Here is an 18,787-nt window from a genome sequence, read left to right on the forward strand (position 1 = left end):
AAATGGGAGTAAAGCCCTGGGCCGAGGTTGTTCTCTTCTCTCCTCCCTTTCATTTTCTCGCTCTTTCCATTTTTCTTTGCTCCTTTGTTAATGTGATTTTTGGCCTTTTCATCGGACGCAAAAAACTGCCTTTTGGCCATTTTCCAATCAATTGGCAGGCAAATTTTTCTAAGTTCGTCTTCAAAAATCCAGTTAGATATAAATTAAATTACCGTAGAAATACCACAATCAAAGCCGTGTACAACTATTTCATAAAGAGAAGTCTTTGTGTTGTTTTCTTATTACAGTAAGTTTCCGCCCTATGAACGCCATTTTAGCATGTTTCGTGGTGAGAACTGCCAGAACATCAAAACATGCTCAAATGGCGTTCAAAGAGCAGAAGACAATAAGAAAACATCACAAAGACATCTTTTATGATGTTTTATTAGACTCGAGGTCGATCTGTTGGAAGCTTGGTTCCCCTGTGGAAATACCCTTGCGGGCATAAGGTCCCTCTGATCTCGAGTAAGAAGCCCGAGGATCTCAAGTCCTTATGGAGTCAATGGAAGAATGGTGTTTGAACGTGACCAGGGGTGATTACCATTTGAAAGAAAAATCCGGTTGGGTTGTTGAAAGCATGATGGTAAGCGACTTACCAATTTACCGCACAATTGCAACATCCGTTGCGGTTTGAATGCAAAAAAGGGCGAATTTGTGTGTAGCGTGAGTCTGGAACCGAGAGGGAACCGAGAAATTGATAAATGGTAAGCAACATTCCGTTTGGTTCGTACCAACCGAAATGAATGGACTACCTCAAAACGTACTCCTCAATTTTCGGTTGGAATTTTCGAAAATTGAATTTACCATTTACCTCTCATCCGGAATTTCCGAAATTTTCTGTCAAATGGTAAGCAGCCCAGAAATCAACCAAGAAGTGCACTCAGTTCCCCCCGCCCCGGGATTCAGATTTGATGCAAGAAGTCGTGTGCCACTCATCTTTTCGAATCGTTCATTGGTTGCCCTTGAATGCATCACTTGAATAGCGGGGTTGTCAAAGCCGTGATTGGGTAAAACAAAAGAGCAATTGCGGCAAATTAGCAAAGTGATCATATTCCTAAACCGACTAAATCCAGCATGATCAGGAAGGAGTCAGGAAACCGAATAAATTTCGTGCGAAAATGGACGACGTCGAATGCAGGGAATGCTTTCCCGCTTAAAATTTTTCCACAAGAAGTATGATGGAATGCGGGACTTCTGCTGACGCCGCATGGCTTTCGATCATATCGGTGTTAGTGGCTTTCCAGGTGGGCAGCTATTCTAATTAATTTTATTATTTTGCCTTTATAAACGAACAAACCGTAATAGTTTCTGTCACGGATACGCTCATTACAGATTCAAAAGACTATCAGCTGTTCTAGTCCCTCGAGATCAAGTTTGCCGGTGTAATGTCAGTTGTTATCAATATTGTACCTGGGAATCTTTGTCTGATTGTTAAGTCGTTTACAAAGCGATTCTTTGTCACCATTTTGGCCGGGAGCCATTACGATTACCTTGTTATTATTTTATCACTTTATTCATGGTCTGCGGGTGGTATAAATAAAACCCGGATTAAAGAAATTGCAGCTGATCGTTTTGCCGGTGTCAAGCATATGTGTAATTGATCCAGACAAAATCTTGCTTCTTGTTTTGCGCAGTAGACGTTAAAGTCGAATGTACCTCGAAGGCATTTTAAAAGTATTGTACTTTCTTTGTTGCGTTGTGTTGTGTTTTACAGGGATTTAGCTTCGCTGTTTATCAGGCAGGGACTAGACCTTACAGTTCTTGGAATCCCCTTCTTGTACACACCCTTATAAACTTCGCTGCTGGATCAATTTTATGGTACTCTGTTGGATATACAATATCATTTGGAACATCGCAATGGGTAGGAAACTTGGGGGTGGGGGGGGGGGGGGGTGGCACTCCCTTATTTGGCCTACTAAAATAGGTACAGAATGTGCTGCTGTATAGGGTATGGTTTTCAGGTCTTAATCTTCAACAGGGTATGCAATTCCATTTGGTGCCTTACACAGGGTTGTTTTTTGGGGGGTCAAAAAAGAGCGTGAACGTTTGTGATTAATTGGGTGGTCTCTTGATTTAATTAGGGTAGCAAAGTAAACAATTTGTGTTAAACAGGGTCAGAGTGAGAAACATCCGTGTCACGCCACCTACATATACTCTCAGTCTAAGGATATAATTCAGGAACCTCTTTTTGAAGCGAGTTACATGCTCACAATTCCCTTTCATCCATTTTTAGGTTCTCTGAAATGATATGCAGTCTTTGCTGAAGGGAAACAAAAAATAGATGCATTTTTTGACAATATAAGCTTAAATGGTGTTGTAAGAAACTTTGCTCCACTTTGACTCTTTTCAGCCTGAGGTGAATTCATGTAAATGGTTACTGGCAACATATAGATGTACACTCAGGGGTAATCTGGCAGTGATTGGACTTAAGACTCTTAGTTGATCTTCCAGCAGGGAGTTAGCAATAATGCGTCAATCTCTTGCATGCTAGAAAAACTAGGGGGCTCTGATCGAGTGGGCCTCAATAATAATAATTAATAATAATAATTAGTATGCAATTTACCATTTTAGGGTTTAATTGGTAGTCTTGATGGTGCATTCTTCTTGGGTGTGTACAACAACTGTTCATTGCAACAGGATTCAGTCCCAGCAATTCCTTTTGCAATTTTTGAACTGATGCTTGCTATTGTCACACCATTTATGTTTCTGTCTGCTTGGTAAGTGAAATAACTATAAACAACCCTTATAGTCACTCTAAGTAATAATTAATTTAATTATATACAGCCTTCTCCCCTGAATATCCACAGAATCCTTCGGAATTATATCTATCAATATACTGTGGCATTCCTATGGCCATTAATTTGCCAAGTGATTCCCTTTGGTAGTTGTTGTTGTTTTTTTTTATGATCACAAATTTGTGAGCTATAGAACAAGACCAGGGGGCACTCCCTAATTTTTTGGCCTAAATGGACCAGCTGCTGTGCTGTTTAATGGGGTATGGTTTGGGGGTGTTAAGTCTTAAGCAGGCATAATGGGCAATGATATAATTTCACTGTTAAGCATCTTGAACAGGGAATTTTTTGGGACCTGTTGCCTTGAATAGAGTGTACGTGATGCGTGGTGGGATCTAGAGAAAGGCCATTAACTCCAAGTTAAGGAAATTTGGACTTTGTAGAAGACTAAGAACAGGGTTGGCAAAAGGAATGGATTTTGTCATACGCAGGATCCTCAGTGGCTTACCCAACATAGTTTTATGAGGCTCCGCCCCGAGGTCCAACCCCTTACCCTTTCAAGTACCATTTTTGGCAGAAAAGGTTCCCCTAGCTTTCATATACGGTACCTGTCACTGAAAACTGTACCCCTCCTCATCAACTTGTGAATCAGCCGAATTCCCTACCCTTAATTTATGTATTATAACTGAAAAAGGTACCCCTAATTGTATTTGTTGTGGTTCGATTTTATCCTTGGTTTAGATTTTATTTTCCTTCATTTCAAACTCATGATCATACATTGCCATACCCCAAAACAAGGGAAACAAAACTTAAACCAAGGATAAAATAATTGAACCACAACATATACAGAGTGTATGATGAATTTTCTTTTGATTTCCTCTTAGGGCAGAGAAAATAAGCATACTTGGTGCACTGGTAAGAACAAAAAATTTCTTTAAATCATTAATACACCACAGTCTTGAGAGAAAATTGAGTCATATATGGGCAGACTCTGTTTTTTTCAGCCAGTTGGAAAACATTAGAATACCAGCTAGTAAAGATCAGTTATTTCAAATTGATCCATTAATTTTCAAATGATATTTAATTTAAATTATGTTCTTTATAGCTTGTTTACCTGTTGTGGCCAATGTTTGTGTACTACCCCCTCACTCACTGGATTCGAGGAAAAGGATGGCTTCATGACAACTTTGGTGTAATGGACCAATCAGGAAGCTTGACTATTCATACTTCAACAGGTTAGACTATTAGACCAGAACCCAATGCAAAAGATTGTCTCTACCCCCATGAGACTACATATAGACTTGTAAAATTATGTAAGGACCAAAAATTACCCAGGATGTTTTGTTGCTATTATGGGGTATCATAACATGTTCTTTTTTGCTCTCAAAGAAAATTGTAGTCTGTACAATAATGTAGTTGTTTTGGAGCCCAAAAAGAACACCTGCCAAGTGATGTACCATACAGCTGTACTCCATACTCTATCTACATTGTCATTGTTATGACTACTTTTTTCTTTCCCCAAAGCGCTTATCATCCATACATGAAAGGGAATATCTGGAAAAATTTTGCTTGTGGAGTCCAGAATACTGGGCTTTGGAATCCGGAACACTTCTCAGGGAAATCCAGAATCCCTCTAAAGATTGGAATCCAGAATCCAAGTTCCCCTGACAAGAAGTGGAATCCAGCACCCTGGAATGTGGAATCCAGAATCCAAGACTGTCTTGGATTTCCTTACATGGGGCAACCAAGAATTCCTAGGAATAATCTATTTCTGTTGCGGCTCTCAGATTCCTAGGAATTCCTGGAAATTCCATTTTCCAATTACCATGAAATTTGACACCTCTGGTTCGTAGGAATTCTTAGCTCCTGAATTCACAAGGTTTATTAATAAAAGGCATCCTAACCCATTTGATCCAGTCTCAGGATTGTTACCACCAATGACCATGTTATTTTTGTCACGTATTTACCTCCTTACAACCAGTTGAAGCAATCAGTGAGACAAAAGCAATGCTAATTTTTGTTGACAGTCATTTAAAAAGCATAGATTAACATTTGATTGGTGTGTGTGATATCCAAAAGACTGTACTGTACTGTACTGTATAGCCTGAATTAAACTTTTACTGATGTACATGTCATCACGTACAAACAGTCATATAGTTCAGAGAGACTTTAATATCATGTCACCATACCCCCATCAAAACACAGCCACCCTGTTAATACAATTTTTTAGCCTTGCAGTTTGTGCAAGGTAGCCATGAGCCTCCACTGTACTCATGAGTTAACCATAACCCCCTAATGTGGTCTAATATTTTAAGATATACAAACTTTTTGTAAACTACTGTATTCAGCCCACACAAAATAGTTTGTTTACTTGGTTGTATTATAATTATTTTGATATTAATTTTAATTATACAATAATAAAATTAATATAATTAAACAGGTGTATTGAAATACACCTGTAATAAACACTCCATTCTCAATATGTTCTCTGATTTGCCTGTTTTTACATAACCTTCATTTCTCACCTTTTAATAATTAACAGTATCTTGTTTTCTGTTTTGGTCTTGTTAGGTTGTTCTGCTTTTGTCTTTACTCTCATCCTTAGACGAGTGCACAAGAATCTGCTAACAAATAAAAATCATGACCAAAGTGTAGAACAAAGACATTACCAAGATGTTTTGCTTATCACTGGAGGACTTGTCTCCTCTCTGGGATGGTAAGAAAAGAAACTGAGTACTGTCAGCCTCTTGTAATATAAGGCACCACAAAAAATGCGAAGATTAGTGGTTGCTCATGGGTGGTGGTCACTTGCGAGAATCAAACCACAGTGGCTCTCTTCTGAGAAGAAGTCCTGACACATCTTCTTTTAAGCAGATAAGTTTTTGCATGCAGTTTCCAAGTTACATATTTGTGTGTGACCATGTTGTCACTGAAAGCTCTTATACAATGAATGAGTGGCATTAAAAGTACATACAGCAAACAAAGAGACCATACTTCAAGTGTTCACTCACACTTTCCCAGTACTATTATATCTGGAAGTATCTGTCTTTTCCCCTCTCAAGAATCCGTGCCATTACAGTCAAGGCAGGTCAAGCGTACCCCACAAGATTCTATTAATGAATTGATTATTTGAAAAATGAATCAGTTAGTCGTTCCTGCAGGTAGTGTCAAATTCAAAGAACTTCTCTTCAGAGAACTTCTCTGTATTTGGTCAGATTGAAAATCTTTAAATGGATTAAATTTCTTAGAACACATTACATCAAATTGAGGGAAACTGAACTGGTAGAAAATTCATAACTGCCTTACGTATGAATTCACCACTCATTAGGCATGCAAGAATGGAGAGATGAATCTGAAATCTACAACTACCAACGAATTCAACTTTTGAGTAATAAATTGATTAATGGAATCTTGGGGGCTACACTTGACCTGGCTTGACTGTAATGCCAACAACCATAAATATCAATCCATGTTTCTCACAGGTATGCCATAAATGTTGGAACTGTGTACAAGTTTAATGATGCTGCCGTTGTTTCTCTTCTGACCTCTCACTTGTCAATCTGTTCATCTTCACTGAGCTGGCTGCTTGTCACATATCTAACCAGGAAGAACTTAAATATGGCCGATCTGCTGCAAGGCATCACAACTGGCCTTGTTGGTAAGGTTTTTTTCCCCTGGGTGATGGCGGCTACTCAACAAAGTTTTATACAGGGAGACTCCACCCTTACCCTTTTGTATAACATTTTTGATGGAAAAGGTACCCCTTTTGTATACCTCCTATTGAAAAAACATATTAATGGTATCCCTTTCACAAACCCATTTTTGAACTTTGCATCCCTTTTAACTGTTTTAAGTGCCCTGTCTTTGAAATACAGTGTGTATGAATAAATCACAAAACCAGAACGTTTTCTTGACTTATTCACAGACATAAAATGCATCTGTTGACCCTTTCGGGCCAAGTGGATGAAATAGCCATGATTGTGAGCGTTATTTATCACCCAAGATATTAATAGGTAATCAAATGGTATACGCATGAAATTAGGAAATAATTTCACTCGTCACCATTTGATTACAGATACTTACAGTTACTTGTTAGTGAATTGTAATCGTTGTCGTTTTCTTCTCTCTTTTTGTTCACGCTAGGTGTAAGCGCCTGTTCCGGCTCCATAGACGTCTGGGCTTCCCTGATAATTGGAGTCATCGTAGGTTCAATATCATGTGTTGTTTCCTTGTCTGTTAAGAAATACAAGCCATCATGGACTACTTATAGCTCGGGGAGGCATGATATCACTTATGTCCATGGTGTTCCTGGCATACTTGCGGCAGTGACAGGTATTTAGTATTTATGTTTTATTTTAATATTTAGGAAACAGTGATGATCATGCTATCAGGGTGTCAATCGTGACGTTGTATACATTTTATCTGTGTGTGATTTGCTGACCCATTTGAAGGAAAAAGAGACCATTTTTGGAGCAGGAATTTTTCGCTGTTTTTCTCTTTGTATCGTCACGGAGGTGTAGCAAAACTTACAAAGTTTGAATTTTGGAAGTAACGGGATCAATGAAACCATCAAATGAAAAGGTAAAATCTGCGGACATGGTAACGTAATGTACCAACAAATGGACCCATTTACGTTAGTATGAATGAGTTGGGGGCAGCTGCGGGTTCAGTCCTGGTTTCATCATGAACCAGTGAGGTCTCGTAAGATCATACCGAATGTAGTTTGTACGCTTTTTTTCAACTCAGATGATTGTGTCGTAGAGCGGTGAGATTAAGCCGTTGGCCTTGCGTTAATCCTTCTTTGGCAATTCTAAGGGGACATAAAATAACCCACACTGCTCTTCGAAAAAGCGCGTAGAAATGACTTACACCTCGGTGATTTGGCCTTCCTAGATCTTTGATATCACCTTGTTCAATAAAAATATCAAGGGATGGGTGCGTGGGTAATAGTCAAATAACAAATGACATTTTAAGGACAGCCAAAGGCACTGAATCTATCTCAATTAAAATATAATGCCAAGCGTACAAGTGAATTTTCGCTCCTTGTCATTGTTTTCTCTTGATGGTAAACTATTTTATCGTTAGCTGGCCTGTTCACAAAGTCTTCAAATGATCTCAACACCTCAGCTGGTGCATTTTATTCTAACGGGAAACAACTGGGTGTCCAGTTACTGGGCGTGGCTATCACTATCACGTGGTCTCTATTTTGGACGTACCTAATGACTTGGATTATAAGAGTAACTGTAAGTAATTTTTTCTTGACTTTTAAAACTTTGCACAGGCTTTAGCTGCACTTAAGAATAACACGATAACACACATATTATTTTGTCTCCAGTTAATTTTCAACAATCAGTAAAGAAAGCAAAAAAGATTAGCGGCCCTCATGAACGCGGTATTAAATTGGTTCTTTGGCCTAGATGAAAGCCGCTTTCGGTAGCCGTAAGCATGCAGCGATTTAGCAGAGACAACGTGAGGAAAAAGAAGACGGCGCTTGTAGGTCTAAAAACCGAATTGAGCAGCGGCATTGTTGCAAGTTGACACACGGCAAAAACTTGTCGCCTTCAGTCCTTTTCGCGCGCTTTTGTGTGCCCATTCTTCATTTTGTTTTCTTTCCTAAATCTGCCTCACCGCACGTCTGAAGATAATTTTCTGGTCTAAAACTTATTGTATCCCGTCCCGTCCCGTCCCGTGGTAAATTTCGTCCCAGAATCGCGCTTATACCACTTGTACAAAACTGTTCCATCTACCGAAAATTAAAACGATTATTCGCTTTTTAGACAGGAGCCAAGCATTGAAGCCACCTATTGCACCAATTCTAGCATTGATTGCTTATTTTTGTGCCGAGAGTCGGCCGGCATGCATTTCTCGTCGCATTGTCATAAGGTTCGAGCAACATTTAATTAAAAAGATTCCGACGGAAAGCGCATTGTTACCCATCGTTATTTTTGTTTTGTTTCAACTTCAATGTCACCAAGACCCCGTCCCCACAAATCGCCACATGTTTGAAACCGCTTATATTTTTTTTTACCCGGATTCAATTAGAGTGGACCTTGAATCACTTTGGAAGGCGGTGTCAAAAAGATGCGGTCTCGGATTCACTGATTTCGTGTGGGAGAAAGTCCGATTCATGTAAAAATATGGACGGTTTCAAAAATATCTGGATTCGTGTGAACGTGGCCCAGGTTTATTTCTCAAGTATGAATGAAATTTAATGGAACGGCAACTTGATTCCCTTGTGTAAAGTTGGCCTCGGGGACTAAGGGTGGCACCCGATAGGGGCGGTGGCCTCGGGGACTAAGGGTGGATAAAAGAGCATGCGCTATGAGGCCGAAGTAGCCAGATTTTGGCTACGCTAGCGCAGAGTTTGCCAGAGCTTCCGGAGCTTACGCGCGGAGTCAGACGCGTAAGCACTGGGATCGAGAATGTGCTCTCCACTCTGTTCTCCTTCCCATCACCCTTCGCGTTCCTATGTATCATATCAGCCTTTTTAACACTTGTCATCCTAAACTGCTTTATGATTAAATAATGGATCTGGATATTCAAAAAATTCACTTATCAGCCAAACTGTGATTTTTTTTTTGTCTAGGTAGGCTTTAACAGCTGCGACGTAAACGAAGTTTTAGGGCCGTATGAGCGACCCTTTCGGGATCAGAGTTCAGCATTGCCTCTGTTATGCAAAGAAAAGGAATCTCTTCGTAACAAGCTTTTTAAGGCGATAACTGAAGATGATTTACAAGGGCTTGATGCATTAGTTGACACACAGGTGTGCTTCGGCGTGCAGGACTTTGACAAACGAACACCGCTGTAAGTTCTTTAGCTACTATCCTCTTCCAACCCGCTTCTGAAAATGGACTTGACGAAAAGAAGAAAAGTTCCCAAGTTACAACACCTCTCAATAAATTCCATACCTTAGTAAAATTCTAAATTAAATTGGCGTTGTAATATATGTATTACTTATACGGGTGATTGCAGGAGTTTTTACCCTCTACACAGCTGAGGTGGAAATTTAAATTGAAACCAAACCTAAGCGGGCTACCTCACCCACCTGGGGTCCCCCACCTCCACTTAAACAAGCCCTAAATTTGGTAAAAACACCTCAATAAGTAGGCAACAAACAAGTTAATGGCAAATCCCTTATCCCTATTTACATCTAGAAGCTTTAGAATTGCGTAATTCATTGTCTGTCAAGAACGAGAGTCCAAAGACTACTGCAATGCTGAGTCAGAACAACCTGTATTGTTTTTTAAACATAACAATATTACGGCTGGACATACCAGCCTTCTTCAGGTTTACAGATGTTACTGAATTTATGGAGGAAGCACAATATTATATAGATGGAGAATGACGCAATAAGAAGTCTGTCTGTCAAGTATAAAAACTGGAACTGCACGTGGACGCCATCTTGGGTCAATGAGCTAGTTATGCGCATGCGTTGAGTTCTGTAGAAAGATTCCTGGTGACTTCCTGTGAGACCAAGGTCCAAGGAATGTGACAATAAGAAGACAAAAATTTGATTTTATTACTTAAATTTGCCTGTAACACTCAGCTCGGGCCAAAAATGAAAATTTTGGCTGCAAAATCTAGCCAAAAGTGCAAATTATGCTAACAGTACTTTTTTTTTTTCGGAAAATAGGTAAAAATTAATTTTGCTAGCACAATCATAGTTAGTAGAGGGGACTCTACTAACTATGGCACAATCTATCAAAGCGTACCGAAGGGGGTACCATTTTTCAGGCTTCAGGCAGAGTTCTAAACTAGTTATGTGGAATAAGTACCATTTGTCAATAAAAGGTATAGGAGAAGTGGTACCTTTTTCGTCAAAAATGGTATATAAAATGGTAAGGGGTTGGACCCTGGGGCGGGGCCTCCCCGTCTTAAACTTTTTTGCGTACCCACCTGGTTCCTATAGAAATTCCCGGAAACGCGCCCTTTTCGAGATAACTGTGGTATTTCCTCTTTAAGACTCAAATGATGCAGGGCATTCCGGTTCGCTGTGAATTCCAACTTTGCTTCTTTTGTTATAGCCACGTAGCTGCCAGCCGTGGTTATCTCCACTGTGTTAAGTTTCTTTTACGACAGCCTGGTGTCGACATTCATGCAAGAGACCGCTGGAGAGCTACACCGCTTTCTGGTAAGTCTGTTTTCTGTAAAATATCCAGTTTATAAAGATTCCAAAACAGCTTCTTAGAAATGAATAGCGCAATATAGCAACCACCACCTGAATTGCCTGGAAATTGTGGTCGTTACAAGTAGAAACAGATTCATAAGAAGTCCTTTTTTGGCTTTTTTGGATAGACATCGTTCTCGTAGTTGAAAAACCATGAGACAAAGGTCACACGCGATGGAGCCACAAAAGACTGGCGTGCCAGTCAAATCTTGCACCCTCGCACCTAGCATTCGCCTCGCTTGAACGGCTGAGTTATTAATAAAAGTTAAGTTGTTTATTGTAGAAGCTGTACAGCGCGGACATGATCCAGTGGTTCAGTGCCTGTTACGTCACGGGGCTAGCTGGTGTGAAGATGGAGTGGGAGACTTGCTGTGCAAAGCTGTAGGTTCGTTTTCAAGTCTTTCCGAACTAATGAAATTCTGGAAAGACGTAGATTTTATGTGCATGTGTATTTGCATTCAGGCCTATAAATCCTTAGAAAAATTGCGAAGGGTCAGTGATTATAGTCAAGTCAAGTTAGACTTATTTGTTATCCCACAAACCTAAACCAAGAGAGAATAAAAGGGACAGAGAGTGAAATGCCCAGTCTAACCCTTAAGTTATGTGAATTTGCCCAAAGTTATTTAAAGACCAATTAAACGTTTGAAATTAATCGAAAGGTTTTTTTCCGGATAGGTGCGGAAACTTTTATTCAGTTATGTCAAGAGAGAATTTAACAGTCCTCATTACAGATTTTCTGCGCGTGGACTTGATGACGTTTCAAACAATTGAATTTATACATATTTGCTGACATCCCAGGAATTAATCTTCTGTTTGATTACAACATCTAAAAATAACTTTATTGAAGTTCCGTCACATGTCCCGGCCAACGCCCTAAGATTCCCTCTCTGTGCCATTACTCTCTTGCCTAAACACAAGATAGTACGCGCGCTTCGATTGGCCGTGAGGAGTGTTTGCATGAGAGTACGTAAACATGGTTGTGTTTTAAGCGAGAAAAATCCGTATTTTCGAAAGCGTCTTTTTGCAAAACAATAACTGATTACGCGTGCAAATCTTCGTGTACAAGACTTTGCATCTGGTAAGAATTTCTCTCGTTTTTTCTCGGGAAAGTTATTTTATAAGAGCAATAGAAAACTTACCTGTGTTTGCATAGCCTGATGTAAACACTTGAGTGGTTGGGAGAATTCTCGACGATTATGCAAACGCCCGAATTCGTCTCGGGTTTGCATAACTGTCCCTAATTTTCCCAACCCCTCTCGTTTTTATTTCAGGCTGTGCAAACACGGAAAACGTTTTCTATTGCTTAACTAGTACAGCTGTTATTTGCTTTAAGGCTATATTACCCTACTTCCACGAGCCTTGTCACTTTCATTAGTTTTGCGATTGCCTTAAATGGCAATTGCATCAGAGGCAGCCGTCGACGTGGAGGAGAACAGTGTCTAGAATTTTCGAAAGCTCGAGAAAGGCTTAACATTTCGAATCTGTATAACCGTTCCATTCATCTGAGATATTCGAAGTTGTTTTTAGTAATTTAACTGCGATTTTCGGAAGTTTTATTTTTACATTTTATCACCAAGATCGGATATTGTGATTATTGTTAAAAAAAAGTCTCCTGAAAAATTCAGGAAATAAAGACAAACCCTCCCCAAGAATCTTTTAATGGAAGTACGGCTACGCCTTGTTCTCGAACTTTCGACCGGGGACCCCTTAGGGTGGCTAACAGTTTCGGATGAGACGAAAAAGCCACCCAAACTTTGGAGATGACCAAAGTTCCCCAAAGACATCCGAACAGATAAAACGTTTTCAGGGCAGCTCCAAATTAACCAAACAGACTTCTGAAGCATGGAGAAACCTATTTGAGACACTTCTGACGTATTAAGAGACGTTCTGTCGTTCGGTTTCCCTAATGACATCATTTGTCTCTTTTCTTCCTCTCTGTAAAGTGAAAAACAATCTCGACGAGCTTCAGCGGCTGGTGTTACTGGGTGTAGATGTCAATGCTCCAAACTCAGATGGCAGCACAGCGCTACATGTGGCGGCGAGTCTGGGCAGTAGAGGAGTTGTACAGTATCTTACTGAAAACAGGGCAGACATTAATGCTGTCGACTCCTTAGGAAATGCCCCTCTGAATGTGAGTATACTATCGTCTCTCTGTCTTTCCTTTCTCGGGCTTAGTACTACAGTTAAAAGATAATATTGAGCATTGACCCTCTGACTTTTGCGTTTTTGAATGAAATCCTCTATTGTTGCCATCAACTCAAATTAAAACAAGCGAGCAATTTCCCTGGGCAGTGTATTTCTAATATATTTGAGTGGATAGAATCATCTGATGGCACAATAGAATGAGAAGGGTACTCAGTGAACTTTTCCTATGGTGCCGTTTAATATATAGATTTAGCCAGGGCTAAAAGCGAAGCTCTAGTTAACATAGTTATGATTTACTCAAAGAGAATTAAAATCGTGTAATGCTGAAAGGCGACGGCAACAGGAAAGGCAAAAAAAATCAATAGGTCTAATCAGCAAACAACAGCAACAACTTGGTTTTCGCGTGCAGCACACTTTTTTGTACATTTCTTTGCCGCTGTTGTTGCAACGCGAATCTTCCTAGTTAGATGTTTTAAGGAGGAAATGTCGTCGTGCACACAAAAAATTTTGTTGCGTGTGTTCCTGTTCGCTTTTTTTCTCACTGCCGCTCATTTTCAACTTGCTGGCCACTAGCATTTCTTATTTTCTCACCGCCGGTACAAAATTTTTATGTTCTTCCAACGAAATTCGTCTCCTTTGCTTTTTATCTCCCGCAGTCTAGCTCTCTGTCGCTCTTGTTATTGTTGAGTTTTGCTAGCCTGTCGCCTACTTTCTCGTTTTCACTGTCTTTCTCTTTCTCTATATTCCAAATTTGTGGACTTGACAGTTAATCTAAGCTTAATACTTTAGAGAACACGGATATAGAAACAATTTCCGCTTTCCATTTTATTTGTCTTTGTTGACTCTTTCATTGTCTCTGCTTCACAAGACGCGGTCGGCCATGCAATTTCCCGCCAAAAAAATCTCCAGTTGCATTTGGGTTGCTATACCTGTTGATAGAGTTACTTTACAGTGGTTTGCCTGTGGTGCGAACAGACGCGCGGTCATTCGGACGTACGGTCACGTGACTACAAGACACTACCAAAATTTCTCGGATGCTTAGAGAACCAAATTCTCTTACCCATGGTGCTCCGCTATAACAGGGTTGTTCTAAATTTAAGTTTCACTCATGGATGCAGTCCTAAAGGATGGCCACTTCAATGAAAGTAGCCTGTGCAGTAAGTAGCCTGTTCACAGGCTATAATGAAAGCTATTTAGCAGCTCTTTCACATGGTGATGTTTATTTTGCTGTATTAGATTAGGACCGTGGACAAAACTTGTCATGCGACTGTTATTTCTTTTTTATTTCACTTGTTTCTGATTGTTTTTTGTGAATCTAGAAAATCAGCTTGCGGTAACTAACCCCTCTGTTCTTTTAAAAATTCCTCGAGCGCAAATTTGTGTCAACATAAAAGTAATTAATCAGAGTTTAACCCATTCGCTACTGGAGATTTTGCTGAAAAGCGCGTTTTGAAGCTAGTCGAGTGGTTTTCTGGTCACTGTCGTGCTATGAAGAGCTAAAACTTACCACAAACCGGTTTACAGGTGGTACACTTCGCGGCCTTCTAATCCAGATGCAAAATATCAGCTTGCGAAGTTCGGGCATGCGCAGAAACAAAATTTCTCTCCTCCCTTCTTTTTTCGCTTTTCTTGCCTCATTTTTTTTTCTCTTGCTGAGCATTTAGTAGGCTTCATTTTGGTGGGAAGAGTTTTTAGGAAAGCTTTTAGGATCTTAGGATTAGGTTAGAGGAAAGGTAGGTGAGCAATAGGACAAGATTTTCATGGAGATTTTCAGGTCAATGTCACGTGGTTTTTTACTTCTTTCTCCGGTGTCCTTGACTGAATTGTGCTCATTCTGGTATGGTTTGAAAGATCTCTTCACTCTGCACAAGTTAGCGAAGAAAGTTGTCCTTGACCGTTAAAACTGATGACGTCACAAAGGGTAGAAAGGACCTGGATCCACACGGGCGGTTACGGGCGGTTCAGGGGCGAATGGGTTAAGATACCACGATGGCTACGACAGGAAAAACGCCTCTCACAAAGTAAATGGGCGTTCTTTCAATCTTTATTTCCATTATTCCAACTTGCTCACTGCCAAATGTAGTGGGGCAAACTCACCAGGAGTTAAGAACCAGAATTCTTAAAAACCAATCCAAGTTCTTCGTCATTTGTTCAAGTTCTCCATAAAACTTCAAATTAGGCAATTTCACGTCGTAGTGGTGGAGTGACTGCAAAGAAATGTACCAAAAAGTGTGATGCACGCGCAAAATTGTTGTCTTGTTGATTAAGGCTATGTTCACGCTATACACGATCGTTTTTGCGCCGCTACAGAAATCATATCGGATTGGGCTTCTGTTCACAGACAAGGACGATGATTTCGGCGCGATTTCTGTAACGGAGCGAAGCCTCGCCGATCTCGAAAGTGTAGCGTCACATATCGGAGAGGTTTTGTGCCATACTTTGATGGAGTGTGAATACCTATTCGACCCCTCGCGGAAGTAAATAAGTAGGAGCGAGGGCTGGAATTTACTGAAACGGAAGTAAATATTCAAGAGTGTTGACTGGAATTTAGTGCACCAAACCCTCTCGGCCAACCACGCGGCCCTGGGTCGTTGCTGTTCACACTGTACCGAAAAGCCTCTCGTGGTGCCATGAAAAGCTTTTGGGTACAGTGTGGACATACCCTTAACAAGGAGCCAAGTAATCGGCTCCTGCCTTAACCATTTGCTTTTTTGACGTTTTCGTTGCCGTCGCCGTCGAATCACAAGATCATGCCGTTGACTCTCCTAAGATGCTGTCAGTTAAGTATACTACCCGTCCCGACCTTTCTCTTGACCTTGTGTTTTCCAGTACTCAGACATGCATGAACACCGCGCGGTCAGTCAGTTACTTGAGGGACTGGGAGCCAGACGGTTATCACATCATTACAGCATGCATGAAATCTGTGAAGTAGCGACAAGTGGAAACTTACAGATGCTTCGTCATATGGTTCATAATGGAGCGACGGTATGCTACAGAGATCTGAACAAACGAACACCGCTGTAAGTTTCTTTTCTTTGCACGTGCAGTATGAGATGTAGCAGAGAGTCCACTCCTTCACGTCATTTTTCTCTTACCGTGAGAAACCTTTCCTAGCAGGGAACCAAAGCTTCTCACGCACACCATGAAACTATGAAATTTACGAGCCGAATCAACTATTTTACTAAAAATACGTGACTCACAGATCTCGCGAGGCAGAGGTTAACATGTGACCATTAAGCATTTTAATTTACAAAGTGAGGTTTGAATTATACGGTAGTGTTAATATCTACTAGTATGGCGTTTACAGAATACTATGGTGTTCTATTCCCATCAAAGTTTATTGCTGTTGCATTCAGTCGAAGCTGGCATGCTCACAGGGATCATGACACGTTTGTTAACTCTTCAATATCATAATTTGCCACAGTGGTCTTACGGTTATACAAGGTCTCCCATTTGAGACTAGCTTCCAAGCAAGCTGAGGGGCTTATTTTTGTTGTTTCTCTGTATGCAGGCATGTTAGTGCGGCTGAAGGTCATTTGGATGTAGTAAAGTTTCTGCTGTTGCAGCCCGGTATTAATATCAATGCTAGAGACAAGAATGATTTCACTTCACTTCTCGGTAGGTGCTGTGTTTTCGTTTAGCTTTCTGTGTACTTTTCATAGTTTATCTTTTTCGTTCGAACGCGTGTAAATAACGGGAGCCTGGTATCGGGTGCTGTGGTCAACAAGGTGGGACATGGCGAGGTTGCGTAGCTATATGGGATGCTAGTCTGCCCACTCCTCACTCTCCCCTCCCTGGCGGTATTATGTTCTGTCGCTCTCTTCTCCCGTTACATAATTCCCAGTCTTCTCTGTGAAATGTCTATGTTTCAAAGATAACAAAAATGTTGTCGAAATCCGAAAGCCTGTGTAGTAAACTCCCCGCGTACATTTTGTATCCCCAACATTGACGCCACTTCTGACAAATTAATAAACCGAAAACCGAGAAATAGAAAAAATTCTAAATGAGAAACCAAATGTATTTATATTTGCAATTAATGATTCAGATTGAAAGACCGTGTTCGTTTCATGGTCGTCTGTAGAGCAGATGGCATGGTTCATTTATCCGTTATCTAACATTTCTAGTTATTTTCCTGGGTAGTTTTACAATCCTATTTATGCATCTTATAATTCGTTAAGTCCCAACACTTTACAACTAGTGTACTCAATATTTAATTAACGTGTTGAACATAGTCTATTTCGCAAAATGCAGACAGTGTTAAACCAAACATAAGAGAACAAACAGATCTTATAACGTTCTCTTGGTAGCATTATTTTTATAATTCATTTACCTAAAACCGTGTAATCTTGTCAGCTGTGGCTTTCTTCTCTGCTCTTTCATTCAAATCGTAAAATGAACAACGATTTGTTGCTGTCTTTTCGGGAACATAATTTAATGACCAACGAGTCAATCGGAATTTTTACCCACAAAATGTTTCGAATTATTTCTTATATACTATGATCTGATCCCTCGAAAGTCCCGGTAAGGTTTCGGGGCCGGAAAGCTGTTTTGTGTTTGCCATATTTGCATTTACAATCAAAGTTTCAATTATTTTGAAATTATACAATAACTAAACTATCAGTTAAAAAGGCAAAATTGACTGGTTGGTGAGCTAGGAACTGTGCTACTATTCTACGGGTTTCGATTTTAAAAAATTGCCTTCGAGCGCGAAAAGTTTCCGGTTGGGGCCTTTTAAGGAACGTACCCCTGGGACGTTTTTTCTTCGCCCCTTTCTCTCCGATAATGAATCCGAACAAAACTGCACAATTTGAAGGTCAAAGCACTTGTCCCATTTTAAGTTTAACACTATCTAATTTTATCCAAGGAGAAGAGAATTAACACCTATGAGACTAATAAGATTTGCCTGGACGAGATCTTAATGTTTTCTTTGTAATTAAGTAGTATACGAAAACCTGTCAAACTTATAATTCAAGTATCTGGATGTCAAATTGAAGTTAACTTGTCAAAGATTATTTAATACTCCCTCCAAACTGTGTTCAAGACATTAAATTTAACACGCGTGCCCTGTCCACACGTGCTGGTTAAAATCTTTTTTCGTTGCAAACTCACTTTTTAATGCCGTTTGACACAGTTCCACAAAAAGTGATGGAAAAGTGTATACAGCGAAAAGAGAATATGTCTTTAGGGTTTGGGGATTTCGCAAATACGAATTGAAAGGACCCATAACATAAATGTTTTCGAAACCGACGCAATAGCAAGAAGAAATAATAGTTTGATCGTTTTGTTTACTGTCTTAATATCATGCTTTATTTTATGTTTCTTATAAATAATGAGAATTCAAAACTACATAGTGATGCGAAATATATTTTTGTCAACTGAAACTGAAGCTTCCTGTTATGTTTCCTTTTTAGCAAGCTCTTCTGTTTTTACGCACTAGAATTAAAACTGTTTTACATATTTTGTCGGAAAATATTTAGGTCTGTTGCCCTAAACATTTCTAAAAATGCAAACCGTTTTTCTTACAGCCTAACTTCTTTTTCTGAGGATAGACCTTAGACCTTATCGAACTCTGTGGGAAAAAGTTTCCTCCTTCCTTTTTTAACAAGCTCTTCCATTTTCATGTAGAAAACGTACTATTTAATACCGCTTCTAAATTTTGTCGGAAAGCAATTAGGTCGGTTTCTCTAAACATTGTGTTTGAAAA

At 39.9% G+C, this 18,787-nt stretch overlaps 1 protein-coding gene across 1 annotated transcript in view; it reads left to right on the forward strand.

Moving 5' to 3' along the window:
* The first annotated feature begins 1,055 nt into the window (after positions 1-1,055).
* LOC140942381 (uncharacterized) overlaps positions 1,056-18,787 on the forward strand; it is a 49,387-nt gene continuing 31,655 nt past the window's right edge. Inside the window, exons 1-15 of the mRNA XM_073391346.1 lie at positions 1,056-1,283; positions 1,754-1,900; positions 2,611-2,756; positions 3,656-3,686; positions 3,877-4,006; positions 5,343-5,487; positions 6,254-6,429; positions 6,915-7,103; positions 7,857-8,014; positions 9,358-9,575; positions 10,796-10,902; positions 11,222-11,323; positions 12,882-13,069; positions 15,913-16,103; positions 16,595-16,701. Of these exons, the coding sequence (XP_073247447.1) occupies positions 1,215-1,283; positions 1,754-1,900; positions 2,611-2,756; positions 3,656-3,686; positions 3,877-4,006; positions 5,343-5,487; positions 6,254-6,429; positions 6,915-7,103; positions 7,857-8,014; positions 9,358-9,575; positions 10,796-10,902; positions 11,222-11,323; positions 12,882-13,069; positions 15,913-16,103; positions 16,595-16,701 (2,104 nt within the window). The 5' untranslated portion in view covers positions 1,056-1,214. The remainder of the gene's footprint in view (positions 1,284-1,753; positions 1,901-2,610; positions 2,757-3,655; positions 3,687-3,876; positions 4,007-5,342; positions 5,488-6,253; positions 6,430-6,914; positions 7,104-7,856; positions 8,015-9,357; positions 9,576-10,795; positions 10,903-11,221; positions 11,324-12,881; positions 13,070-15,912; positions 16,104-16,594; positions 16,702-18,787) is intronic.

The sequence above is a fragment of the Porites lutea genome, chromosome 6, assembly GCF_958299795.1.
Source record: "Porites lutea chromosome 6, jaPorLute2.1, whole genome shotgun sequence".
Classification (NCBI taxonomy): Eukaryota; Metazoa; Cnidaria; class Anthozoa; order Scleractinia; family Poritidae; genus Porites; species Porites lutea.